The sequence below is a fragment of the Python bivittatus genome, unplaced genomic scaffold, assembly GCF_059951505.1.
Source record: "Python bivittatus isolate LINGU-HERP-01145 unplaced genomic scaffold, Pbiv_v1 ctg000080_np1212, whole genome shotgun sequence".
Lineage (NCBI taxonomy): Eukaryota > Metazoa > Chordata > Lepidosauria > Squamata > Pythonidae > Python > Python bivittatus.
In genome coordinates, this window is record NW_028277035.1 from 26173087 (window position 1) to 26197739 (window position 24653).

General features: G+C 35.3%; 1 protein-coding gene across 3 annotated transcripts in view; it reads right to left on the bottom strand.

Moving 5' to 3' along the window:
• The window catches only part of RBM27 (RNA binding motif protein 27), a 46261-nt gene that overhangs the window by 18443 nt on the left and 3165 nt on the right, over positions 1-24653 (bottom strand). Inside the window, exons 2-8 of one of the 3 annotated variants that reach the window (XM_025170550.2) lie at positions 21893-22011; positions 17880-18001; positions 12004-12095; positions 11301-11512; positions 10421-10681; positions 9301-9531; positions 5562-5696 (exon numbers count right to left, since the gene is read on the bottom strand). In XM_025170550.2, coding sequence (XP_025026318.1) covers positions 5562-5696; positions 9301-9531; positions 10421-10681; positions 11301-11512; positions 12004-12095; positions 17880-18001; positions 21893-22011 — 1172 coding nt within the window. Of the gene's footprint in view, positions 1-5561; positions 5697-9300; positions 9532-10420; positions 10682-11300; positions 11513-12003; positions 12096-17873; positions 18002-21892; positions 22012-24653 lie in introns of all 3 variants that reach the window. The other 2 variants (XM_007434286.4, XM_007434285.4) reach the window with 2 other exon arrangements.

Consider the following 24653-nt stretch of genomic DNA (forward strand, 5'->3'; position numbering starts at 1 on the left):
GATGGGTTTAGAACTCTGGGAGACAAGGGAATAGCCATCTTGCTCAAACCATGGTTGGCGCCTTTGAAAGGACACTGGGTTCAAATACTTCCTTTCCAATACTTTTGGAAATTGCTTGTTAACTCCTTTTCAGCTATTAGGAACCTTTGGATTGACAAATCTGAAAATACCAGGTGAGTTTTCTTCAATCTTTAAGTGAAAGAAGTTTTTTTTAAAAAAATTATTAAAGATTACAATTAGAAAAATAAAATACAAACTACAAAAAAATTAAGGTTAAAAAAAGAAGAGTAAAAAATGCAAAAAAGAAAAAGAAAAAAAAAGAAAAGAGAAAATATACAAAGTAACATCCCCCTTCATTGCAACAAGTATGAATAATTTTAGCAACTTATCACCTTTTCTTAAAATACAACAAATACTCTTCATCCTATAACTCATTTCTTAACTATAAACATAATCCAAAAGCCTTGTTCTTTATTCCATATCAGCTAAAATCCTTTAAGGGTTACCAGAAATAACTACATATCTATTTTAACCTTTATGAAATAAACTCTACATTCCTTCCCTGTACTTTTAACAATCTTGGTTTTTAGTCCCTTCAGATAATGCCTTAGAAAGTGAGTTTTCATTTTTTCCTTGTCCTTCTCAGAGAATCCTTCAAGACTTGAATAAATCTCTTTTGTGCAACTAGTAGATAAAACTTATCCAAATCACTTTCCTGATTTAATATTTGTATGTTCCCTTTAATTGTTAAATCATCAATCAGTTTCATTTGTATGTCTAATATCCTCCTTTTCCATATCGTTCTTGTAGCTTGTCATATTTAAATGCTCATTCAAATCAATTTCAGCCTCATCCAGTATAGCTTGTTCTTCTCCTGTAACATCATTAGCACACAATCTATCTATGGTATCAGATATTCTTAAAATTAATTTCTGAGTCCATAGTTCAAAAATATCCATCAAATTATCCACTGTTAAAATAGTTTGCTCCATTCTTTGTTGACAAATTGAATTCAGGTATTCGCCTTTAATTGTAATCTTTATGCTCTTCTAGCTCTCTCTACTGTCCAACCTTCAAAGTCCCATCCCATCATGTATTTTTTCTGAAAAAACTAAACAACCACAGTTTCCCACAGGAAAGATTTTTATAGTTAATTATAAAATTAATTTCAATTCTTCCAAATTCATATGGACCCTTAGCCCGTTTTTAACTTTCCAACATCAACATTCTAGACCTTTTTGCTGTTTAATCAAAAAAAAAAACTTTTCCAAATCCTTAAAATTATATTTAACTTCTTTCATTAAGGAAAAGGAGACTCACCCAGTGAATACAAAAAAGACTTGTTGCTCTGAAGAGTCTTAATATTTACAAAACATTAAAAAATGAATTCTAAAAAGCAACTAAGAAATGAGGTTCGCTTGAGCTTTATGTCCTTAAAAGGCTGTGTTACAACTGTGAGCTTGTGATGGTATCCTTGGACTCCCAGCCACTCAACTCATAAGCCAACTGCAAAATCTCGGTTTTTGCAGTCTACTCAAGAGGAGTGGCTGCCTGGAGTGCATGTGGGCTATCTCACAATCTCTCCTTTCTCCGGAGAGATTTCACCAGCTAGGATACAGCATCTAGCCACTGATCTCTGTTGTAAATGCTGTCCTGCTTTGGCAGGGATGTCTAGCTCACCATGGTGCTCACTGGAAGAAAGAAGTTTTAAATACAAATTTAAGGACTTAATTTTTTTTAAAAAAAATAAACAGCAAAAGGGTGATTAGAATTTTGATTTTGGAAAGTTATTAACAGACTAAGGGTCAGATGGATTTGAAATAAGGTTTTGGAATTAATTATAAGAATCCTTCCCATGGGAAAATGCTTTTGTTTTGAATTTAAAAAAAAAAAACATGATAGGATGGGACTTTGAAAGTTGGACACTACAGGGAACTATGAGGAACTAAAGATTACAATTAAAGGAGAAGAACACTGAAATTTGATTTACAAATACATAATGAAGCAAAATATTTTAATACTGGACATACTGAAGGATATTTTTGAACAATGGACCCAAAAGTTAATTTTAAGAGTGTCTGCCTCTATAGGTAGACTGCGTTTAAAAGATGTTATGGAAGAGGAACAAGTTTTACCTGACAAGATTGAGACTGATGTGAAAGTGGCTACAAGAATGACATGGAAAAAGATGCTACACTGGACATACAAAAGTAACCAGCTGATATCTTAATAATTAAAAGGGATATACAAATAAAAACCAAGAGAGTGACCTGAACAACGTTCCTATATTGGATTTACAAAAGAGACTTGTTAAAGCTTTGAAGAATTTTATGAGAAGGGACAAAGAAAAAATGAAAAGAAATCAAGTTATAGGACATTATTTGAAGGGACTAAAGTTCAAGATTGTTAAAAGTAAAAGGAAGGAATATAAAATCAGTTTATTTGATCAAGATTAAAACAGATATTATCTCTAGTAACCCTTAATGGACTTTTGCTGACATTAGGACTGAAATGATGAGGCTTTAAGGATTTGTTTATAGATGAGATGGGATATGGGAAGAAGAGATCATTTGTTGTACTATAAGAGAAGGTGATAAGTTATTAAAATTGTTTATACTTGTGATGAAGGGGGAAGTAATTGCTTTATATATTTCTTTTTTTTTTCACTATATTCTTATTTTTTCTTTTTCTTTCTATTTTCTTTTCTACACCTTCTATTTTTTCTTTTTATTCTTTTTCTTTTTTTGTAGTTTATATTAGTTTTTATTGTTGCAATTGTAATCTTTTAAAAAATTACTATTACAAAAAAGGAGTTGGTTTCCTTGACTTTTTTCCTGCTCCACCATCCTACTTATGACTAAAACAAATAGCCTGTTTTCTTCTGTCTATATACTAAACACATGTAATAGGCACGTTTTGGTTTTTGTATGGACCATCCAAACTAGCTGTTTCATGTACAGTGGGGCAAAAAAGTATTTAGTCAGCCACCAATTGTGCAAGTTCTCCCACTTAAAAAGATGAGAGAGGCCTGTAATTTTCATCATAGGTATACCTCAACTATGAGAAACAAATGGGGGGAAAAATCCAGAAAATCACATTGTCTGATTTTTAAAGAATTTATTTGCAAATCATGGTGGAAAATAAGTATTTGGTCAATATCAAAAGTTCATCTCAATACTTTTGTTATATATCCTTTGTTGGCAATGACAGAGGTCAAACGTTTTCTGTAAGTCTTCACAAGGTTTTCACACACTGTTGCTGGTATTTTGGCCCATTCCTCCATGCAGATCTCCTCTAGAGCAGTGATGTTTTGGGGCTGTCGCTGGGCAACACGGACTTTCAACTCCCTCCAAAGGCTTTCCATGGGGTTGAGATCTGGAGACTGGCTAGGCCACTCCAGGACCTTGAAATGCTTCTTACGAAGCCACTCCTTCGTTGCCCGGGCGGTGTGTTTGGGATCATTGTCATGCTGAAAGACCCAGCCACGTTTCATCTTCAATGCCCTTGTGGATGGAAGGAGGTGTTCACTCAAAATCTCACGATACATGGCCCCATTCATTCTTTCCTTTACACGGATCAGTCGTCCTGGTCCCTTTGCAGAACAACAGCCCCAAAGCATGATGTTTCCACCCCCATGTTTCACAGTAGGTATGGTGTTCTTTGGATGCAACTCAGCATTCTCTCTCCTCCAAACACAACGAGTTGAGTTTAGACCAAAACGTTCTACTTTGGTTTCATCTGACCATATGACATTCTCCCAATCCTCTTCTGGATCATCCAAATGCTCTCTAGCAAACTTCAGACGGGCCCGGACATGTACTGGCTTAAGCAGGGGGACACGTCTGGCACTGCAGGATTTGAGTCCCTGGCGGCGTAGTGTGTTACTGATGGTAGCCTTTGTTACTTTGGTCCCAGCTCTCTGCAAGTCATTCACTAGGTCCCCCCATGTGGTTCTGGGATTTTTGCTCACCGTTCTTGTGATCATTTTGACCCCATGGGGTGAGATCTTGCGTGGAGCCCCAGATCGAGGGAGATTATCAGTGGTCTTGTATGTCTTCCATTTTCTAATTATTGCTCCCACAGTTGATTTCTTCACACCAAGCTGCTTGCCTATTGCAGATTCAGTCTTCCCAGCCTGGTGCAGGTCTACAATTTTGTTTCTGATGTCCTTCGACAGCTCTTTGGTCTTGGCCATAGTGGAATTTGGAGTGTGACTGTTTGAGGTTGTGGACAGGTGTCTTTTATACTGATAACAAGGTCAAACAGGTGCCATTACTACAGGTAATGAGTGGAGGACAGAGGAGCCTCTTAAAGAAGTAGTTACAGGTCTGTGAGAGCCAGACATCTTGCTTGTTTGTAGGTGACCAAATACTTATTTTCCACCATGATTTGCAAATAAATTCTTTAAAAATCAGACAATGTGATTTTCTGGATTTCCCCCCCCCATTTTGTCTCTCATAGTTGAGGTATACCTATGATGAAAATTACAGGCCTCTCTCATCTTTTTAAGTGGGAGAACTTGCACAATTGGTGGCTGACTAAATACTTTTTTGCCCCACTGTATAGGACAGTGTCCACAGAACATTTTGCTCATCTCCAAGACGTATTTTTTATGGGTTATAAAAGGAAGTATAATGAAAAAAACTCTGTATTTCTGCAATGATACACATTTTTTAAAAAAAAATGTTATATTTTAAAAAAAGAATAAAACACATATAATCAAAATAACTTCTAAATCTAAACAGATTCAACCAATCATAGGGTTAAAAGTGCCTGGAAGAAAAACATTAAGTGTATAAATATGTTTGTCACTCAACTTATTGACTAGAAAAATCTGGGAGCTAAAGAAAACTTCCAAAGCTTGGAAGGCAATTTAAAAAGTTTCAGTTCCACAGAAATGCTACTGATACAGCTACCCAACTGGAAAGTAATAAATCTATTGGAACAAGTATTGTGGCATCTTAAAGATGATGAGGATGATAATTTAAACTTGTATGCTGCCCGACTCCCAACGACTCTGAGCAGCTTGCAACAATCAAATAAAGAAATGACAAGAAAATCAATAAAACATAAACAATAAAGATAGACGATAGCAAACGTGATAAAGTGAGGGGTCTCATTCTCCCTCGCCAAAGGCCTGGGTGAAGAGCCAGATCTTCACGGCTCTTCTAAATAACAGCAGAGTGGGGCCATCCGGATCTCAGGGGAACCTTGTTCAGGGGAGGTGCTGCTATGGAGAAGGTGAGCTTCCAGGATCCTGAGAGAGGACATTGTTTAAAGAAACCTGGGTGGGCCAACCCTGCAGGATCGAATCAGCTAGGCAGATGTTATGAGAGCAGGTGGTCTTTCACGTAACCAGGCCCTATGCCATGTTAATATGCTGTTAACACATTTATAATGGCATAAATGTTTAAGAATTATAGTCCATTTCATCAGATGCAAACTATATTTTGTCATGCAAGGAATGACCCTTATTAGTGAAATGGGAGACCATTATTTCCCATTTGCAGCTAGTAAACATGGATATATACTGTGAGATACAGAAAACATTATTTGCTTACGTTCTGATACTGAATATAGTAGGCTTTGGGGTAGTGGAGGCGGTAGTCTTGCCCCCACTGGTGCAAGGCTGGGTACTGTAGTTGTTCCTGGCTGGTCACGACTATTGATCAAACTGGACTGAGATGAAGGAGGCCCTGGAATAAAATATGGAAATGCTAGTCAGGTCACTTATCTTCTTCAACAATTTTTATACATGATGTCCCTTCATGAATATAGTAAGGCATAGTAGGAGTATAGGAATTAACTCATTTGTTTTCTCCATAAAATAAATCAAATGCTGGACCAAACTAGCTACCTAATGCAACTCAAAGAAAATCACTGCACATGTGCTCATTGTGAGTGGCCAACGAGACAGAGCTATCTGCAGTGAATGGGAAAACTAATTAACATCCTACAACTTTTGAGATGTTTCTGATTTTCAAACTGCTGTGACTGGACTAACCAACTGGACTGGACTAACCAGTCAACCGATAAGGCAACTAACAGCTGTCTTATTGAAAAGAGTTTACTTTAAGACCTGTTAATTACTAAATCCAGTACTCCCTATTACCCACCATATTATTTTACAAAAACAGCAAAAGCCACATTTCTCCCACTGCCTCCACAATAGAAATCTTTGCACGGTCTCAGAGCTCCAGAGGAACAAAATGGAATTGAAGAGTTCGTGAGACACACTCAGAACAGAATGCATTTATAGTAATCTATTTTGCCCTGTGAAATAAAAATCCATTCCAAATTATCCACTCCACCTTGCAATTTGGGGTATGAATAAACCCAATACTTACTGCTATAAGTCATCCTACAAAGAATGATTTCTTTCCCTGATGTTACCTTTTAACTCTAATAAATCTGACATACAGGTAAGCTACTGAAATTCATGGCTGCATGAGGGCATGGATCAGAATCTCCCCTGCAGTGCTTAAGAGTTCATATATTTCGATGTGTTATTTTACCATGTATTTGACAGGGTAGAGACACTAATTGTAGCTGAAAAGTTAGTTCTTCAAATATATTTAATATCTCATGAAGATTTCATGTTCAAGCAAACAGGTTGATCTACAACTTTCTACACAGCACAAAGGGCATCTGTACCTTTCAGAACAGAACAGAATAGAATGAATCAGTCTGTTTTAAAATAGAAATTAAACTTTACTTCTTTTAAGTATAATTAGACATTTTTCACAGAAGTATAAAATTGGAAAGGTCCAACTGTCTCTTGTCACGGTAATTAATCCCACTTTCACAATTTAAATCCAAAGTAAACAGGTACTCCCTGATTATGTTTCTATCAATTTCAAGCTTCAGTCCTGCCCTTTCATTCTCCTTTTTACAATTGCAAGGTGGATTACTTTCTTCTCAAAGAGTAAACCAAAATAAAAGTACTTCTTTTTTATTTTGTTACCTGCTTTGTTAGCATATCTGGGTAGGTAGAATACTGTTTCTTCTCTCTTCTTTGTAGCCCTCCTTGATAACCTGTCCTTTTCTGCTCTTATTTGTATCCTTCCCACCACCCCATAAATCTTCATTAAGCTTTTTGTGCAGCAACAATGGCTTCTTATGCTGGAATTGTCTCCACTTATGTTTTAGTATCTCTTTTTAGGAGATACTAAACTTACACTATACTTATTCAGCTTCTTGTGCCATGTAATCCTACATACCATTTTTCTAAATGTATTAAAATCTACTTTCTTGAAATCCGTGATACATAATTGAATACACTCAATTTCTGTTCTTCACATCAAGAACTCCTGCTAGGTTTCCCTAATAGTACCAAGTTGGGGTACACACAAATTAGGAAGATCTATTGCATTCCATTCTGCTGAACCATTTTGGAGTGGCAAAAACAAACCCAGAACATTTTTGTTGTTCTGGGTTTTGGCTGAAACAAAACACAGAGGGACCCCCAAATAATTTTATATAGTAAGTAGGCAAAGCTGGTATGCATCATTCCATTCCTCCTCAGCATTCTCAGCATGGCATTTCCTCCTCTCTGGGCTGTGATTCTAAGCTTCATTTCCCACCTTTTCTGCCTCCTCATAGCTGCCCATGTCCCAGTGTTGAATATCCCCTTGCCTTCCCTCACCTGCTTCTCCTTTTGCCTCCAACTGATGCATTGCACTATTCAGTGCGTCTCCAATCTTCCAGCACCTTCCCCTCACTCCATCCATTGCCACCAATGTGCTTGGCTTTTTCCTCCATTTACATCTGTCCCTAAGGCCCTTCCACCTAGAGCCACTATGTTTTGGTCCATATCCAGACTAAATATACATGTTTTGTTTCAGGCATGAACTACCTGAAGTCCATGCATCTCTAGCTAGTTAAGGATAGCTATCCTCTACTGCCTTCATCTACCACCCGATGGTAAAAAACTGTTAATGTCAAGTCAGAAATTTCCCGGAAGACCAAATTTGGCAGAATTTACCTTCCAACAAATCTCAGAATAATGGAAATTCCTCATGATACAACTTCATACCTTTTAAAAAAGTCTGCAATCACTTCTAGTAAGCATTAACATATTTTTATGGTTGAGCAGGCAATAGATGACTCTAGGAACTATACTGATTTTATTCATTCCTCCACTTATTCCATCACTATTTTAATGCAGATGTTTTCTGCAGTAGGTGCAAATACTTTTAACAAACAGTGCAATTCCTCTCCCTTTCTTTTGAATCAATTATATTCTTTAATTGCCTTATTCTTACCCAATGTTATTACTATTAAACCTTATTCATCTTCTCATACTAAGAGCTCAAATTCATCTTATTTCCCATAGTCTAAGCATTAGTGAACACAATGAAGGCTATCAACTTTATGAGTGAATATTCCTCCTAACTGTTCACTGAGTGGCTTAATAGGTTTAATTACAGCAACATTCCCATTTTTTTCTTATAGCATATGGAGCTTTTTCCCCCTAAGGATCTGTCTTCAGGACTTTCTGTCTCCAGTACCCACAGGTTTCAGTTTAAAGTCCTTCTAATCAAATTCATCATGCTTGGCAAAACAGGTTTTAACTAACCCTTGTGAGGTGCAACCTATCACATGTCAGTAATCCAACATCCATTTAACTCAGACTATGGTTCTAGAGACCAAACCATTTCCAAAGATAGTCATTTGCAGAATTCTTTCCTTCTGCAGACTTCTTCCATGGACAGTAAAGATGGATAAGAACACCACCTAAGCCCTGAGGTTTTTAAGATTAATTCTCAGATCTTCAGAGAACATGATGAAAAATTTCTAGCTGCTTTGGCAGTATTTTTTGTTCCCACATAGATTACTAGGACTGGATAACTGTTAATGCACTTGATATGCCTTAGACATTATTTTGTTGGAGCCCTGATTCAGAATGTAGCCAGGATCCAAATAAGGATGAGTCTCTCTCACACACACACACACGAGAGAAATCTTAGCCACTAACTTTATTTTGATAAATGTAAAAAATGCAGCAAATTCTAAGTTCTTCTCTTAGGCTTCAACAACATACTTTTATCTGTATATCATCTATAGGAATCTGTATATCATCTATAGAAATTCTATATCAGTAAGAGATTACATTAATTTTTTGGCTGCAATCTTATATAGTTATGAATGTAAGGTTGTAGCCTTATAATTTTTGATATATAACAGTCATAAAAATGTTTTTTTTAATGTACTATGTTGCATTGTTCCCATTTGCTATTGTTACTGTTATACATAATTGACTACTTTATGTTAAAGGACTATTTTACAAAAAAATCTTACTTGGTATGGGAATTCTAACAAGTGGTGGTGGCCGAGGATGTAACTGTGGGCCTGGCATTCTCATGTTGTGAGCTGGACCTTGAGTTGGGGGCATTAGCATTCCAGGTGGAGGAAGTCCTGGAGGCGGTGGTGGGAAAGGAATCATGCTTGGCAGAGATACTTCATCTACAACTAGCGGGTCATTTCCATGATCAAACTGACAAAGATCACCAAGTACACAAAATCCTCGTTCTATTAAGAAAGACAAAGAAATCACATAAAGTCACATAAAATCATCATCTGTCACACTGGTAACTAATATCTATATAGTTCGTTTTTCATTACACTATGTGGTACTGTTTTATTATACAAAAAATGAGGTTTTATTAATGACTTTTCATTAATGAAGCTATTTGTTATGTAATGCAATGGACAATGGCACTGCATGGTCTTGATACAGCCCATTCTGTTTCACATGGAAATAAGCATCTACCTTAAAGTAGATGCTTATTTCCATGTGATTCCATTTATAGAAACTGCAATTCTTTTCAGTATTTTTCTATACAAATGAACAATTCTTCTAGAATAATAAAGAAGAAATCAAATAAAAATCTTCTAAAATGCACAAAAGAGAGTTCTTAGCCTCCTCCGTGCCCCACTCCATAATATTTAGGATAAGACATTAAAATGTTATTTCACATGAATATTAATCAAAATATAGAGCATATTTGTGGGTGCAGACAAGTACAGCCCAGGGAGTCAACAACATGGGACACTTTTTATTTCTCCCTATTTGTCTTCTACAAGTCAATCTCAAAAAAATGAGAACAGGAGCCATTCTCCCCTGTCTTATACTCTCCTTTTGAGTGGTTGTGCAGATTGGGCCCACAGGGAGACATATGACAGCAAACAATTGTAAATAATAGCATGGAAGTAGGCTCACTGAGGACATCTTGTTTATGATCTCAAACTTGGAAGAGGCATTTCTTAAATTAAGTACAAAAACAGTGTCACTTAAGTAGAATGATATCAATTAATCACAGAAATGTATATATAATCTACAGGATGTTAGTCTCATTTATGTTGTGTTTTGAACGTAACATTCAAAACTGAAAGTAGAACAAGCAGAAGCATCACTTACCATCATAATCTCGACAGCGCCTTTTTGGTGGAACATTCCTGCCAAATGAATTAGGTGCAGAATGATTGCCATAGTAGTTTGACCAGCTTTCTGTTGTGTTTTCAGGATGGTGAGCAGGTGCAATCACAGTAACAGCACTAGGAATACACTGTGCTCCAGAGGAATACTGCTCAGCTGAATTTATGGAAGACAAAGACACAGGGTTGTATGAACTCTCCATGTTACTTCTTTCACACTTGAATTTGGCTCGCTCTCTGTGATCTGTTTGAAAATTCATAATAAACTGAAGTAAGTTTACACTCTCTTCCACAGTTTTTTTGAGATGTCATGATTCTGCATAAAAAATTAACATTATAATTTATTATTGTTCAGTTAAAATCTTCAAATACTGCTAAGTCACACTTTTGACAGTAGCATAACTGTACAGTCAGGGTCATTGCATAGAGTTTATAGACATTTCTTTCAGAAACAAAAACTGTGTTCTTATACAAATGATTTCAATTATTAAGAGTTTTTTTCTAAAATACTATTTTACCATAATGACATAAATGCAATTTAAAGGAGTAGGGATTATTTAGAAATAAGTAATATCCATTACCTCTTTGCTGAAAGAGGTGTAATTCAGAATAGCAACTGATCTAGCAATAGGCAGAGTATAACAGAAGGCACTGATCTATCAGAATATACTTGAGAACAAATTTAAATAATTCCCTGGATTAAGGCACTTTACAGAGCAGTATGTAACCTGCTATTTTCTAAATCAATTCTAATGATTTATCAGAATTAGATGAAACTCTTTCTCTCTCTCTCTCTCTCCATTAAAAGCATGCTTTTTAATCTGTTTCCACATAATGTCTTACTTGGTATAATAGCAACTCACCAATATTTCTGCTGGCATCCCTGTCTTTGTTTGTATCCTGGTCTTTGCTTTTACCTCTACTGCGGCTCCGACTTCGGCTTAGCCCTCTGCTTTTACTGCGACTCTTACTTCTTCCCCTTCGCCAGTCATATTTGTCTCTGTATAAGTCATTCCTATCATAGTATCTATCGTAGTCTCTCCATTTGCCATCATCTCTTTTTCTTTCTCTAGTTCTATTTAAAAAACAAAAATGAAAAAATTAAGATTTACAAACAACCTAAAGTGTTTAAAACATTAAAATGTAACAATAAGATAAGATGTAACAATACAATTTTTTTTTTTTTTTACAAAAATCAATGTGTGAAACTCTAAGCTTCAAGAAAAACACAAACAAAAAAAGAGATAGCAAATATAATCATTTTCCACTACTAGTTAGAAGGACTAGACGTTCAGTACGCCTGGTAGATGCGCTATTCTAAAAACAAATGCCCTCCAAAAGTATCTTGTACTGGTAAAGATTGTAATATTTCATAAATGTCAATCAGATGTATCAGCACAGATGAAAAAAATATTCCTGTCACACAGCAACCATTTGAATCAGTGAGCACAGCAGATCCAATGTTGCAAGTGAATCATATTTAACTTAATCAGAATGTATAGCAAGACAATCTAAGAATAATAAAAAGGAGGTAATACCCCCTTTCAGTTATGAATAAACACAAACCTTTGTTCATTAGAATCTGAACGATTTTTCTGTGGGCTAGTGTATTTCTTCTTTTTGCCCTCTCGCTCTTCTTCGAAAGATTCCTGAAATGTCTAAGAACAAAGATGAATATTATTTATCAAATAAACCACAATGGTATTTTATTATTTATTTATCATATTTATATAGCCGCCCATCTCACACAAAGTGATATGGGAGACACAAAGCAATAACTGTAACACAGAACCACTTATTGGCCTAAAAATAATCAACAGATGCTAGCATTAGGAAAAAAATTAAAGTGATATGTATATACATACATACATAATTGAAATTGTTATAAATGTATATAAACGTGTAGCACACATAGTTTGCAGCATTTCTTCTATTAAATCAGAATAGATTACTATAGGGTTATGTAAAATGTTCCATGTATGAACCATTCTGTGCACAAAACAGCATGTGATCTGTTCAGACCCAGACTTGGAACATGCATGTTTAGTGTGGGTACAGACAAAGAACACATATGTTCTGGGCACAAGGGTTGTTCTGGGATAGGAGACAATAGTCAAAAAGCAAACCAGTGGCATGGACCAGCAGGGTAGGGGGAGAAAAGAAGATTGGGGGGAAGGGGTGGGTATTCCAGTACCATTATGCTGTACTTGAAATCCAGGTGTGGTGACAGTAGCAGTGAAGGGAAGGAATATGCTAAGACACTTAGGAATGGGATGGGCATGGGTTCTTTTTGTTGGCTGGTGCTGTGGTTGAATTCAAGTATGGTGGCAGCAGCAATGAAAGAAAGCTTGAGAAAGGGACTGGAATTACTAGAAGGAGAAAGAGAAAGCAGGCATGGTGGAAGAGGAAGGTGCACCATCCTTGTCTTATTCATCCTGCAAGAGTGTCTGGAATTCTGCCTGAAACCTGGAACAAGCATGCCTGCAACTACCCAGAACAGGTCCAATCAAACTCACAATGTGTTCTCTGCACAAAACAAACCACTTTTTCTTTCTTGAGTTACTGCTTCAATTTTGAAAACTACAACGGAAAAGAGTGGAAGCTAGGGGTCCATAACAGATTTGCATACTTCAGAAACTAGTGTTCTCCATGAAGATAATGGTAAGCCCCAAATTTCTGATCCGGAACTTCAAAAAATGATGTTACACTATATCTCTTACTTTTATGGGGATAAGTTGTTGCTAGCTTATGGAACGTGTACATCAGCCTTGAAAATCTTGAAATACAAATTTATAAATCAAATAGTTTAAGTTTTTAAAATTTACATTTTCATTTTTTACTTATTTCAAAGCTGCCCTTAAAACAAAATTGCTTTATTCTACCAAACACATCAGATTCACTGAACAGCATTCAACTAAGAATCTACAATACCATGATTAACAAATACTTTGACCCTTCTAGCCTTTCAGGCTGTGATGGTTTTTCTTCTCTAACAACCATGGGAACCTCCAAGCAAATTAAAATGAAGATAATTCACTCTTATGAAGCAGAAGATAACTTTAATACTTCCAGCCGTCAATTTCAATTGTGAAGCACTTAGTTAAAAAATGGAAGTTACATGGGACCTGGAAGACCAGGACCTGCTGCAAAACTGATCAAATCTGCAAAACAGAATCCAAAAATATTGCAAACTACCTGCTGAAATAAAAATGGAACAGTTTGGCAACCTACAATGGGGTAGGGGAGAAAGAGTAAAGCATTTAAATAAAAAAAATCAGAAATTAAAAAGAAAAAAGAGCTAGTTTGATATAGTGATTAAAGGCAATGGGCTAGGTACCAGGAAACCATTAGCCCTAGTCCTCCCTTAGGTACCAAGCCACTCTTTTTCAGCCATTGGAAGAAGACAATGGCAAGCTACTTTTGAAAAATGTTGCCAAAAAACCAGCACGGACTTGTCTGTGTAGTCACCAGGACTTAAGACTTGACCCAAAGCTATGAAATGAATGAATGAATGAATGAACGAACACCTTGGCAACCACTAAGCACAGGAGTGGCTCTATTACACTTTTAGGTTGTGTGGCAGTCAGCGGCATAGGAAATAGGAATGGATTCAACCAAATATCATAGAATATCCCACGTCAATGAAAAAAATGTAGCTGAAACAGAGGTTGGATATTTCAGAAAAACAATGATCTGAAGCATACCTCCAAATCAATACGAAGTACTTACAGGAAAGAAAAAGAATTTAGAAAGGCCTGCACAGTCCCAGGCTTAAATATTAGTGAAAATCTGTGTGGAGTTCTCAAACATGCAGTTCATGCTAGGAGACCCAAGAATATTTCTAAGCTAGAAGAACTCTTCAAGAAGTAGCAGGAAACCAGAACAGAAAAACTAGCTGGCTACAGGAAATGTTGGAAGCTGTTATTTCTGCCAAAAGAAACACTGTAAAACACTGATTAAAACAGCATCCAAACTTCTGCACCCTTCCACTGTTTTATTTTGAACCTTAAAATTTGCAAGTAAATTGCAAATACGTGCTGAAACTTGCAGAATCATGTTATGTTTAATTTTGCACCATGTAGACACTGTGTCAAGATTGATTCACTTAGGGATTTATTGAAATATACTAAACTTTTGCATGCATCTTTTAGATTTTATTTATGAACCAGAAGACAAACTAGAACTATGTAAAGCACCCTTTCAAATGCTTTTTATCATTTTATCATCGTATTCATTTAGATAATGTTGATATCCAAAGTGACAACTTCAACAGATGCTTATATTTCATTCAGTCTTTCACTACTCTGTTCCTTTTAAATGCTTTTAGCACAAACCAAAGTATGGTAAAGTAAGCAAAGACATTAAGAAGATAGCAGCTATGCCTTTGTACAATGCTTCTGCTCATATTGTAGTGAACATTAGAAAATTATGCCCCCATAGTGTTTTAAAATTAGCATTACTCATAGTGAAAACAAATATATTTATTAATTTATAAGATCTATAAACCCCCTCCCTACAAAGACCCTATCATAAACAGTGTGCTTCAGCTTTTCAATGGAAATTTATTTTGGAGCGTAAGTCTTTGTAAGCAGAAGAACTGCACTTTCTGAACTGTAACAAAGATGGTCTGGATAGAATGCGTAGCATACCAGCTTTTGCCGCTGTGCAGGTAGTCCCCAGTTTAAGAACAAGTTCAGTTCCCAAGGTCTGTCCTTAAATCAAATTTGTATATAAGCTAAAACAGTATTATTGTATAATGCTGTATAAGTAGTATTGTGTAATTAACTCGAACCATTGTATATTTAACTTGAATTTTGCTACAATAGGCTCTGTTCTTAACTATGGGTCATCTGCAAAGAGGGCATTCTTAACCCAGGGACTGCCTGTATAATATTTTCCTGAATTTATTTGTGCAAGAAAGTTAGCAAAAGATTATTTGATTATGTACCATCAAATTGGTGTCAACTCTTAGCAACCACATATTTTCTCCATGACGATCTGTCCCTAAATTATCTCCAGAAAGTCAAAATTTGTCTTAAATTCAAGTGAAATTGTCCTAATGAATAATTTGAGCAGAATTTAGGAGGCAGAAAAATCACTGCATGTATGAGAGGAGGACTAAGTGATACAAAGATATCATCTCTCACTTGACCTTATCTAAGTATAGCAGAGTTCTCAAACGTAATAGAGACAGTCTGCCTGAGTTAAAAACACATTAATCTTAACATAACACATGTTATTTTCCCAATTACATTTACTCCTAAATAAAACATCCATTGTGTTATGAACAGTACAATCTTTAAAATGGCAGACTCTGCCCTGGTAATCAAACAAACAAAATACAAGCCATTATGACAGAATGAAGGGATTACAAGCAGGATGAGAGTAAGCTTTTGCACTATTCTAGACTAACTTGTGAAATAGGAAGAATCAATGTTCTTTAACACAATATTTAGCATCTATAAAATATTAATGTTGTATAAATAAAAATACAAATATAAAAGGACACTAAATGCAGCACTGAAAACTATCTGATATCACATCAGCTTTGTGGCTCAGAGGTTCAGTAGACAGTTCTAAGCCAGGGTCTTGGTTCAGCCAAACCATGGCCATGTTCTGGGTTTTATCCAAGAAAAACCTAAAGAGGTGAGTAGGAGGATGGTGTCCTGTGTCTTACTTTCCCTCTTCACGCTGTGTGCCAGCCTGCCTGCCTTTCATTCCCTGCCACTAAACTTAAATTCAAGCATAGCATACCTAATTGGTCCACCCAGCCACCTGCTTCTTTGACCTTCACAGCTTCTTCCTTTATCATAACTGCTGTTTTATTATTCAACTAACCCACACCGGACAAATGGCTTTCCCTGAGTAGTTAATACCTCCCCCATTTTTCCGGCACTTTTTTTCCCCTTGCTGGCAGCAACAGTACTATTGGCTTTACACTTTCCTTGTTGTTTTCATGCTGGAACATGCATGTTCAAGGTCCATCCATGTTCAGGCAAAACATACATTCTGGTCCAAGTATGAGCCAACCAATGTTAGCTATTTCATGCATGTAACAATCCTTGCAAGGAACTTTTCATGCATCCTTGTTAAAGAGCCAAAAGAAAGCAAATGGTAGAATATCTTCAGAGAACAGAGACATTCCATTATAAATTACTACACATGATATTAAGTGCCCCAACACATCAAGCAGCATATACTGGCTCCCTACAGAGTTCTACAAACATGTAAATTCTATGCATTATGAGAAATTTCCCTTTACTACTGAGATATCCTGAATTTCTCCACAAAGGAATTGGAAAACAAACTATTTTGTATAACAAAAAAAGGTAATTAACATGGCAGCAAACTTGCTTGGCAAACATAGCACATGCCTAACTAATCAAGCACATTCACAAAATAAGTATGCACAATTCTAGCACACCATATAATAAAAAGCAATTAGTCTTCCTAATTCTGATTAGTGTACCATAAGTTCTCACTGACTGTCTCCCTTACATAATTTGTGCAACAGGCTAACTATCCATGCTCTAACATCAGAAGGGGCAATACACTGTTTGTAGGGTAAAATTATGTAGCCTCTAGCAGAAATGTCTGAAACATATTTCACATACATTTCTTCTCAAAAATATCAATATTTATTTCACTCACTTAGCATTATATTACAGGTAATAATAGCATTATCACTAGAAGTAACAAAATCTCTGTTAATCTTAAATTATACATCTTATACCCAGGCACATATGAATAGAAGCATATATCTTCCAATTATAGTGTAATATTCTTATAATTAATCCCTAGGTAAGATCGCTGTCACAATTATAATGACCTTGACCTTAACTCACAATGCTGGAAGTTTAACTGGCTGGAATCAAAACAGATAATCACACACACACACATATATATATCAATATCTGCACTTTCCTGCATGGCAACTTTTGATCAATGGTTTGTATCGTTTTCTACAAAAGCAGAAGACATGGACAGTTGGTTTTTAAAGCAAAAACTGACAGCAAATTAAAAGCTATCCACAAACATTTCTTTTCCAAAGCATGGGGAATTCAACAATATTTAGCTTCAGCCAGCTTTATTAAGCATCAAAGACATAACTGATAATTCTGTCTAAACACACATTATACCTCAGAGCAGCAAACTAGGGATTATACATAGTAAATCCTATTTACTTCAGAAATTAAAGGAAACTATACATCAGATATCAAGTAAAACTAGAATAAGGCAATACTGTTACACTAACTTACCTGGGAATAAATCCCATTACATTTCAGTGGGGCTTACTTCTGAGTGATGTTCTTCAACCTGTCTATCTTATGCATAACCACCTTAGAGTATGTTCAATGAACACTATAGGGATTAATTCTGAATGAACTTGCAGAGGACTGCTCTGAGCATCAAGGAACTTATACTGAAAAACTTACCATTACCTCCTCTTTGATTTCTTCTTTTCCTTGATTAGGCTTCAATTCTGGTTTTGCTGGTTCATTAGGAACTAGATAATCCTTAGTATATAGGCTTTCGAACAGTTTATCAACAAAACCTGATGTTTCTGTGGGAGACAAAGAAAATTAATCACTTTCCTAATGAATCTAACTTTCTAGTTTTGTATTAAATACAGTTGTCTTTTTTTTCTCCAGACCAATTAAATCCCAATAACTGAAAGAATCCTGAACTCGTTTTTCCAACAACAGAAGGATTATTACCACACTGTTTCAGACATAAATTGTGATGTGATCAAGAGACTTGACATTTGAATTTGAAAAATTAAATATTGCATGCTTGCCATGCCCTTGATTATGCCTAAAATAGTTGTTCAGATTTGAGGCTCATGTTCTTAAAATTATATTAAGAATACATTAGGAGATAATTCTGTGTGGTGAAGATGATGGTATAAATTTCATTTTGAAACCAGCATAATTTCTTCAAGGCACTAGGCTTTTAGCCTACTGGGGAAAAAAAATATTAAATTCAGGGGTGCCATGGTGAAATTTTAGATTTTTTCCCATTGACCTGAACTGTGGCATTCTTTAGTACGCAACAAACAAATATTCTCCTGCATTTTGGCAAATGCCACCAATTTTATTTTAAACAAAAGCATATCTAATGTTATATAGTTTCATCACAAATTCCCAACTTATGCGACATTACCTTTTTTGGAAGAAATCACAAGTCTTAACAATCATCCTAGCCTCCTTATATAGCATAGACAAGGTAGGTTCTGTTTTCAGTTTGGACCAACGTTGGGAGGTGGAGATACAGTGGCTTGCTTCCACCTTCCCCATCCATGTTACAGCTACAGACGGGAAGTAGATGCACACTGACATATTCTGCCCCAATAGGTTCTCCAAACTTAGACAACCAGACCTACTGTATGCTAGAGTAAGATGGGCCTTGCCTTGATCAGGAAGAGCTATTCTTATTATGGGAATCAGAGGGAAAGCTGCATCTGAACAAAGCCAGTATTTTGTGACTGAAATTACAGCACTTTATTTAATATTTTGTCGAAATCTTATGACATTTAAATGTTTTTGCCATTGCCATCTTTTAAGGGTTGTTTTTTTAAAAAAAATTTTTGGTCTAGTCTACAGCCCTGTGTTCCCGGTGGTCTCCCATCCAAGTAGTAACTAAGTGTAATTCTGCTTCGCTTTTTAAGATGAGCAAAGGCTGACTAGGTGCTGCCACCCAGCTGGAGCAAATTTCCCTTTTTTAAATAATTGTTTTTACTGAGTTTCAGGAAAAAAGTAAAACACAAAAAGATTGAAAAGAGAGAAAAAAATAACGAGAGAAAAAAAAGAAAAAAAAGTAACTTCCAACTTTCTTTGGTACAGGTTTAAGTATAAAATAAATTCACCTCTTACTGCAATATCTAAAAATTCACAAAATAAAAACTATCCTTTACTCCAACATTTTTAAAAAATTACAAAATAAGTCTATATCAGCAAAAACATAAAAAGAAGAATTCAAGATATTTCTACAGGTACAGAATAAATCAGTCATCAAATCCCAAAATCAAAATTTCATTTTTTGTGAATCAAGTAAAAAGTCCAAGAGTAGTTCACAAACAGAAACAAAGCTAGACAATGTCCTTTCTTTAATCAAAGTAGTCAGTTTCGCCATCTTCACCAATTCCATTAATTTCAAAATCCATTCTTCAGCTGTAGGTATTTGCAGATCCTTCCATTTTTGGACGTATAAAAGTCTCACTGCCATTATCTTATAAAGAAACAAATTTCCATATTTTCTTCCTATCTGTTTGTCCACCATACCTAAAAGAAAGGTCTCTGGTTTCGATTGTATATCCATTTTAAGATTTTTTGAATCAAAATACATATCATATCCCAATATTTCTTAGCTTTTTCACAAGTCCACCATACATGACAAAAACTGCCTTCACACTTGATTGCATTTCCAACATACATTTGAGATTCCTTTATACATCTTAAACAGTTTATCCAGCGTCAAATACCAATGATACATTTTATAGAAATTTTCTTTTAAGATATAATTTAGAGTAAACAAACCTTTATTCCATATATTTTCCCACTGATCCAGCATTATATTATATCTAAAGTTTTTTGCCCATTTAAACATAGTCTTTAACAGATTCATCTTTCAAATTCATCTTTAACAGAAATTTATACATTTTAGCAATAAGATGTTCATCATTAGTACATAAAGCATATTCAAACTGTTTTCTCCAAGGTAAATTCATAACTTTTCTTATCCAATTTAAATCTTACCAACAGCTATGTGTAGGTAAACCATTGGCAACTATGACCTTCCAATTCTAATTCTTCTCTCTTCTTCAGATTAGGCTCTCCATCAGAAAAAAATAATAAATTTGCATATGTCAACCCTGGTTGTTTGTCATTTCTCTTCTATAGAAAGCTTCCTGGGGTGACAACCACAAAGGGATTTTTGAAGACAATCTTACCTTACATCTGTTCCAGACTCTCAATATGGCATGTCTAATAAAATGATTCTTAAAATCAATATTAACTTTTACTAACTTTCACTTTGTCATACCATAAATATCCATGCCACCCAAATCTTAAATCATGTCCTTCTAGCTCCAATAACCTCTTTTTTTCTAAAGTCACCCGCTTCTTCATCCATACCAGACAGCAAGCATCAAAATGTAAATTTAAATCTGGAAGGCCTAACCCACCTGGACCAAATTTCCATATAATTTAGTACCAACATTTTGTAGAGTGGATCAGGCATTTATATGCATTGATTATCTGTCATCAAGGTGGTGTTGACTCTTAGTGACCACACAGATTTTCTCAATGATGATCTGTCCTTAATTTGGTCCTTCAGGTCTTCTAACAGTGGATCCATCACCACTGTAACTGAGTCCATCCACTTTGCTGCTGGTTGTCTTCTACTTCTCTGTTCTTCCACCTTTCCCAGCATTAGAGTCTTCTCCAGAGAGCTAGGTTTTTCCATGATGTGTCCAAAAGTAAGATAATTTGAGGCTGGCCATTTGTGCCTTCTGGGTTGATTTTTTTCGATGTTCCTTTTGTTTGTTTTCTTGACTATCCACAGTATTCTCAAGAGTCTTCTCTAACACCAAAGTTTGAAAGTGTTAATACTCTTTCTATCCTGATTCTTCAAAGTCCAACTTTCATTTCCATAAAGTGTCACAAGGAATACCATCACTTCCACTATTCTGATCTTTGAAGGTATAGACACACCACAACATCTGAATATCTTTTCCAAAGCCTTCATAGCTGGTCTACCAAGTATATGGCATATTTCTTGACTGCTTATTCCTTTACTCTTGATGGTAGATCCTAAAAGGCAGAATATATCTACCACTTTGATATCTTCATTGTCATATCTAAGGCTGGCTGTTGTACCTGTTGTCATTAGTTTGGTCTTCTTTATAATTAATTTTAGTCCCATTTTTTCACTGTGCTCCTTGACTTTTATCACTAGAGCTTGCAGATCCTTTGCATTTTCAGCTATCAGAGTAGTGGAATCAGCACAGCACAGGTTACTGATGTTTCTTCCTCCAATTTCAAACCCATAGCCATCTTCTTCCAATCCCACTTCCCTTAATGTATATTCAGCGTATAGACTGAATAAATAAGGAGAGAGTATACAGCCTTGTCTCACTCCTGGAACCAGTCTGTGGCTTCCTGACCTGTATACCCATTACCCATGAAGACAATGAGATGTTCTGGTACAGGCATTTACGTATTTGCCCTTATTAGTATGTTTCTAATCTGCCTAACAACTGAAGCTCTTTAGGTAAATTATATACTCTAAAATATTTTTAAAAGAAAAGTAACAGTGCACTAATCAGCAATATTAGATATTATAAAATATGTAAATCACTACCATAATGTCTATTATTTATAATTCAGATTTATAATGGAAAAATTCTTATCTGGTATATTCACAATATGTTATTAATAAAGATACACAACTGTACCTTTTTGCAGAAATACATCTAGCTGATCAGCACAGAAAGCCTTCAGTTCTTTCTCTGGCTTGTCTTTTTTGACCAGAGCCACAACATAGTTAGCCAAGGCTGATGGATCAGCATCACATCTGAGGAAAAATACTTTTATTAGCATATAACTTTTAGTTTTAGAAGTCTAACACAAGATGAAATGTTACAATAGTCTTCTCTGAAGATACAGCACATTATTCACATTAATAATCCTATGCCTTTAGTTATAAAAATATTTGACATGGTCCACTGATTTCAGAATGATAGTCTTCCATGAATATACACTTACATTTGCAGTCCTAGAAGCAAATCCTATAATTCAACTGTACTGAATGTCCTGTATTTCAAGTTTGGCACAACTTTGTCTCTGATTAGATGTTTTAATTTAATTTGTGACTGATATACAAATGGAAAATTTAGTGAACAAACTTAAAAGAGCTAAGCAAAACATTCACATAGTAAGCAGTGCTCTTTACGAATGAGTTCCAGAGATATGAATTCAATATTAAGATTAGAATGTTTATATTAAGACTAAAAATAGTCTAAAATCAAGTAACTTTCAATTTAATTCAAGCCAGAATGTAAGATTCAGCTCATTTACCACACATTTAGGGCTGCCAAATTATAGCAAAAGAATGCCTTTAAAAATGCTGAATTAGCCAGCCTGTACTTTTTCTACCTAGCATACAATTTCATATCATAGGCTCCATATGAAGTTTGCTTCATTATTACACCCTTAGTTTTTCTGTGCATATTTTTTCACTATTTCCTCAAGGTTCTTGTTTTAGAAGCCACTATTCTGCTGGGGAAAAAATGTTTTTGCTTTTTGCCTGCCTGACCCTTGGTCAACCTCATTAGCACCTGTTTTCTCTCAGATACTCTAGTCTTTTTCAGAGAAGCTTTTTCTTCTTTCCTCAGTTTCACATTTCCTCAAGTTTTTGTTCAGGTTCTTATTTCTGTTTCTGCTGCTCCTCTGCACATTCACATCAGCCACTCATCTGGGGAATTCCTATCATTTTCTTTCTTCTCCCTTCTATGGCCTTTCTACATGTCCTGTCAGATTGTTCTGTGCAAAGTTTTCATTCCATCCAAACTAATACCTTTCCCTCCTGGGTGCAGAACTACTAATTGGTTTCAAGAGTAACTAACTATTATGGTGCTGAGGCCAAGCACCATCATGAACTTTACAATTTTATATAGGTATCATTCAGCATCCAGGGTTCAGGAGGAAACAGATACACATTGTCTGTAGACTTTAAACAGTAAAATGACCTGAATCATTTGGCCAGACTAAGCATCTTTCTTAGTTATTCCTTATAAAAATGTCATTCTTGAAATATTCTAATCATCGTTTTCATCAGGTAATTGAAAATATCTCATGTCCTGAATACTTTAAAGTAAACCCTAAACACAACTTTATTAATATAGAAATCTTTAGGTTATAATAAAAATATACTCCCACGAGTAACACATTTTTGGCAGTATATCCAAGAAACCAATGATACTTAACTTACTAAATGATTTGATTTTTAAAATACTAAAATATGATTTACAGTTGACATTTGAAAGTGTTAATCATAAATTTGTAGTTTCAACTTATCAGCATGTTATAAATTACACTGAGACTATTATGCATTGGGAAAAACTAAAGAAAATGGTAAGGAGACTTAGAGAAAAAGACAAATCTCTTTCAGATAAATACACTAAGAACAAAATATTTGATACAAAAGCTCTATTTTGCATATTTGGTCCCAAAAGAATGCTGAGCACTATTTCAATAGAATGTAAGAAGCAAGTTAGTCACAGGTAAATGACAGAACACAAAGTATGCATGCAAAAGATCTCAGGTCCAGGTCCAGGTATCTGCACATCTTCAGGAAGTAGGGCCTTTGCAGACTTGAAAATACTGAAGTACAGCAATATTTGGGTTTAATGTAAGACAGCTGTACATATACAAGATAGGAAATGGTAGACAAATCTTTCTATACACAGAGTTCTATTTAAGAATTCATGTATAAGTTGATTCTGAAACAAAGATTTAAAATATGTACTTGTGTGTTGATATATCTTTGTTCACATACACAATGATCAATGTTTTAATAGTCTTTCTCTGCTGCTAAAATTAAGTTTGCAATGTAAACTCAATTCTTCTCGACATTAACTTAATAGCGTGACATCAAGTTCACTATCCAAAATGGCTTGTCTTGAAAGAACTGCACACCGCTCTACATATTTATCATATTCACACATTGTGCTAAGCTGGGATATGGTTAGTTTATGGTTCATATGTGAACCAGCTATTGTGGGTTATGAACTATTTATTACATGAGGGAATCATATGATTCTATGAGCTTCTACAGTGACTCTAGATTTTTGTGATGCATGTCCCTCTTATCATTCCAGAATTTCCCTTGATCTCTGCTCTTATCATTCCAGAATTCTTTGGATATGTTATGTGAATTCAGCCAACTGGGAAGTATTCAATCTATGTAACTTAACACAAGATTGAGTATAGCCATTTTAAAGAATGAAGGAGCTTTTGTAGTCATAACTAAACAAATATGTAACTGTAGAGTAAAAATAAATAATCCATAAATCTGAATGCAAAAATCTTCATTTAAATGTTTATTACCGAATAATATAATACAGAATACAATTGCATGGTAGTATATATTGCGCACATACAATTGTACAGAACAGTTTAGGCAACTTTGGCTAAAGTGTGAATCCCTAATTGGAA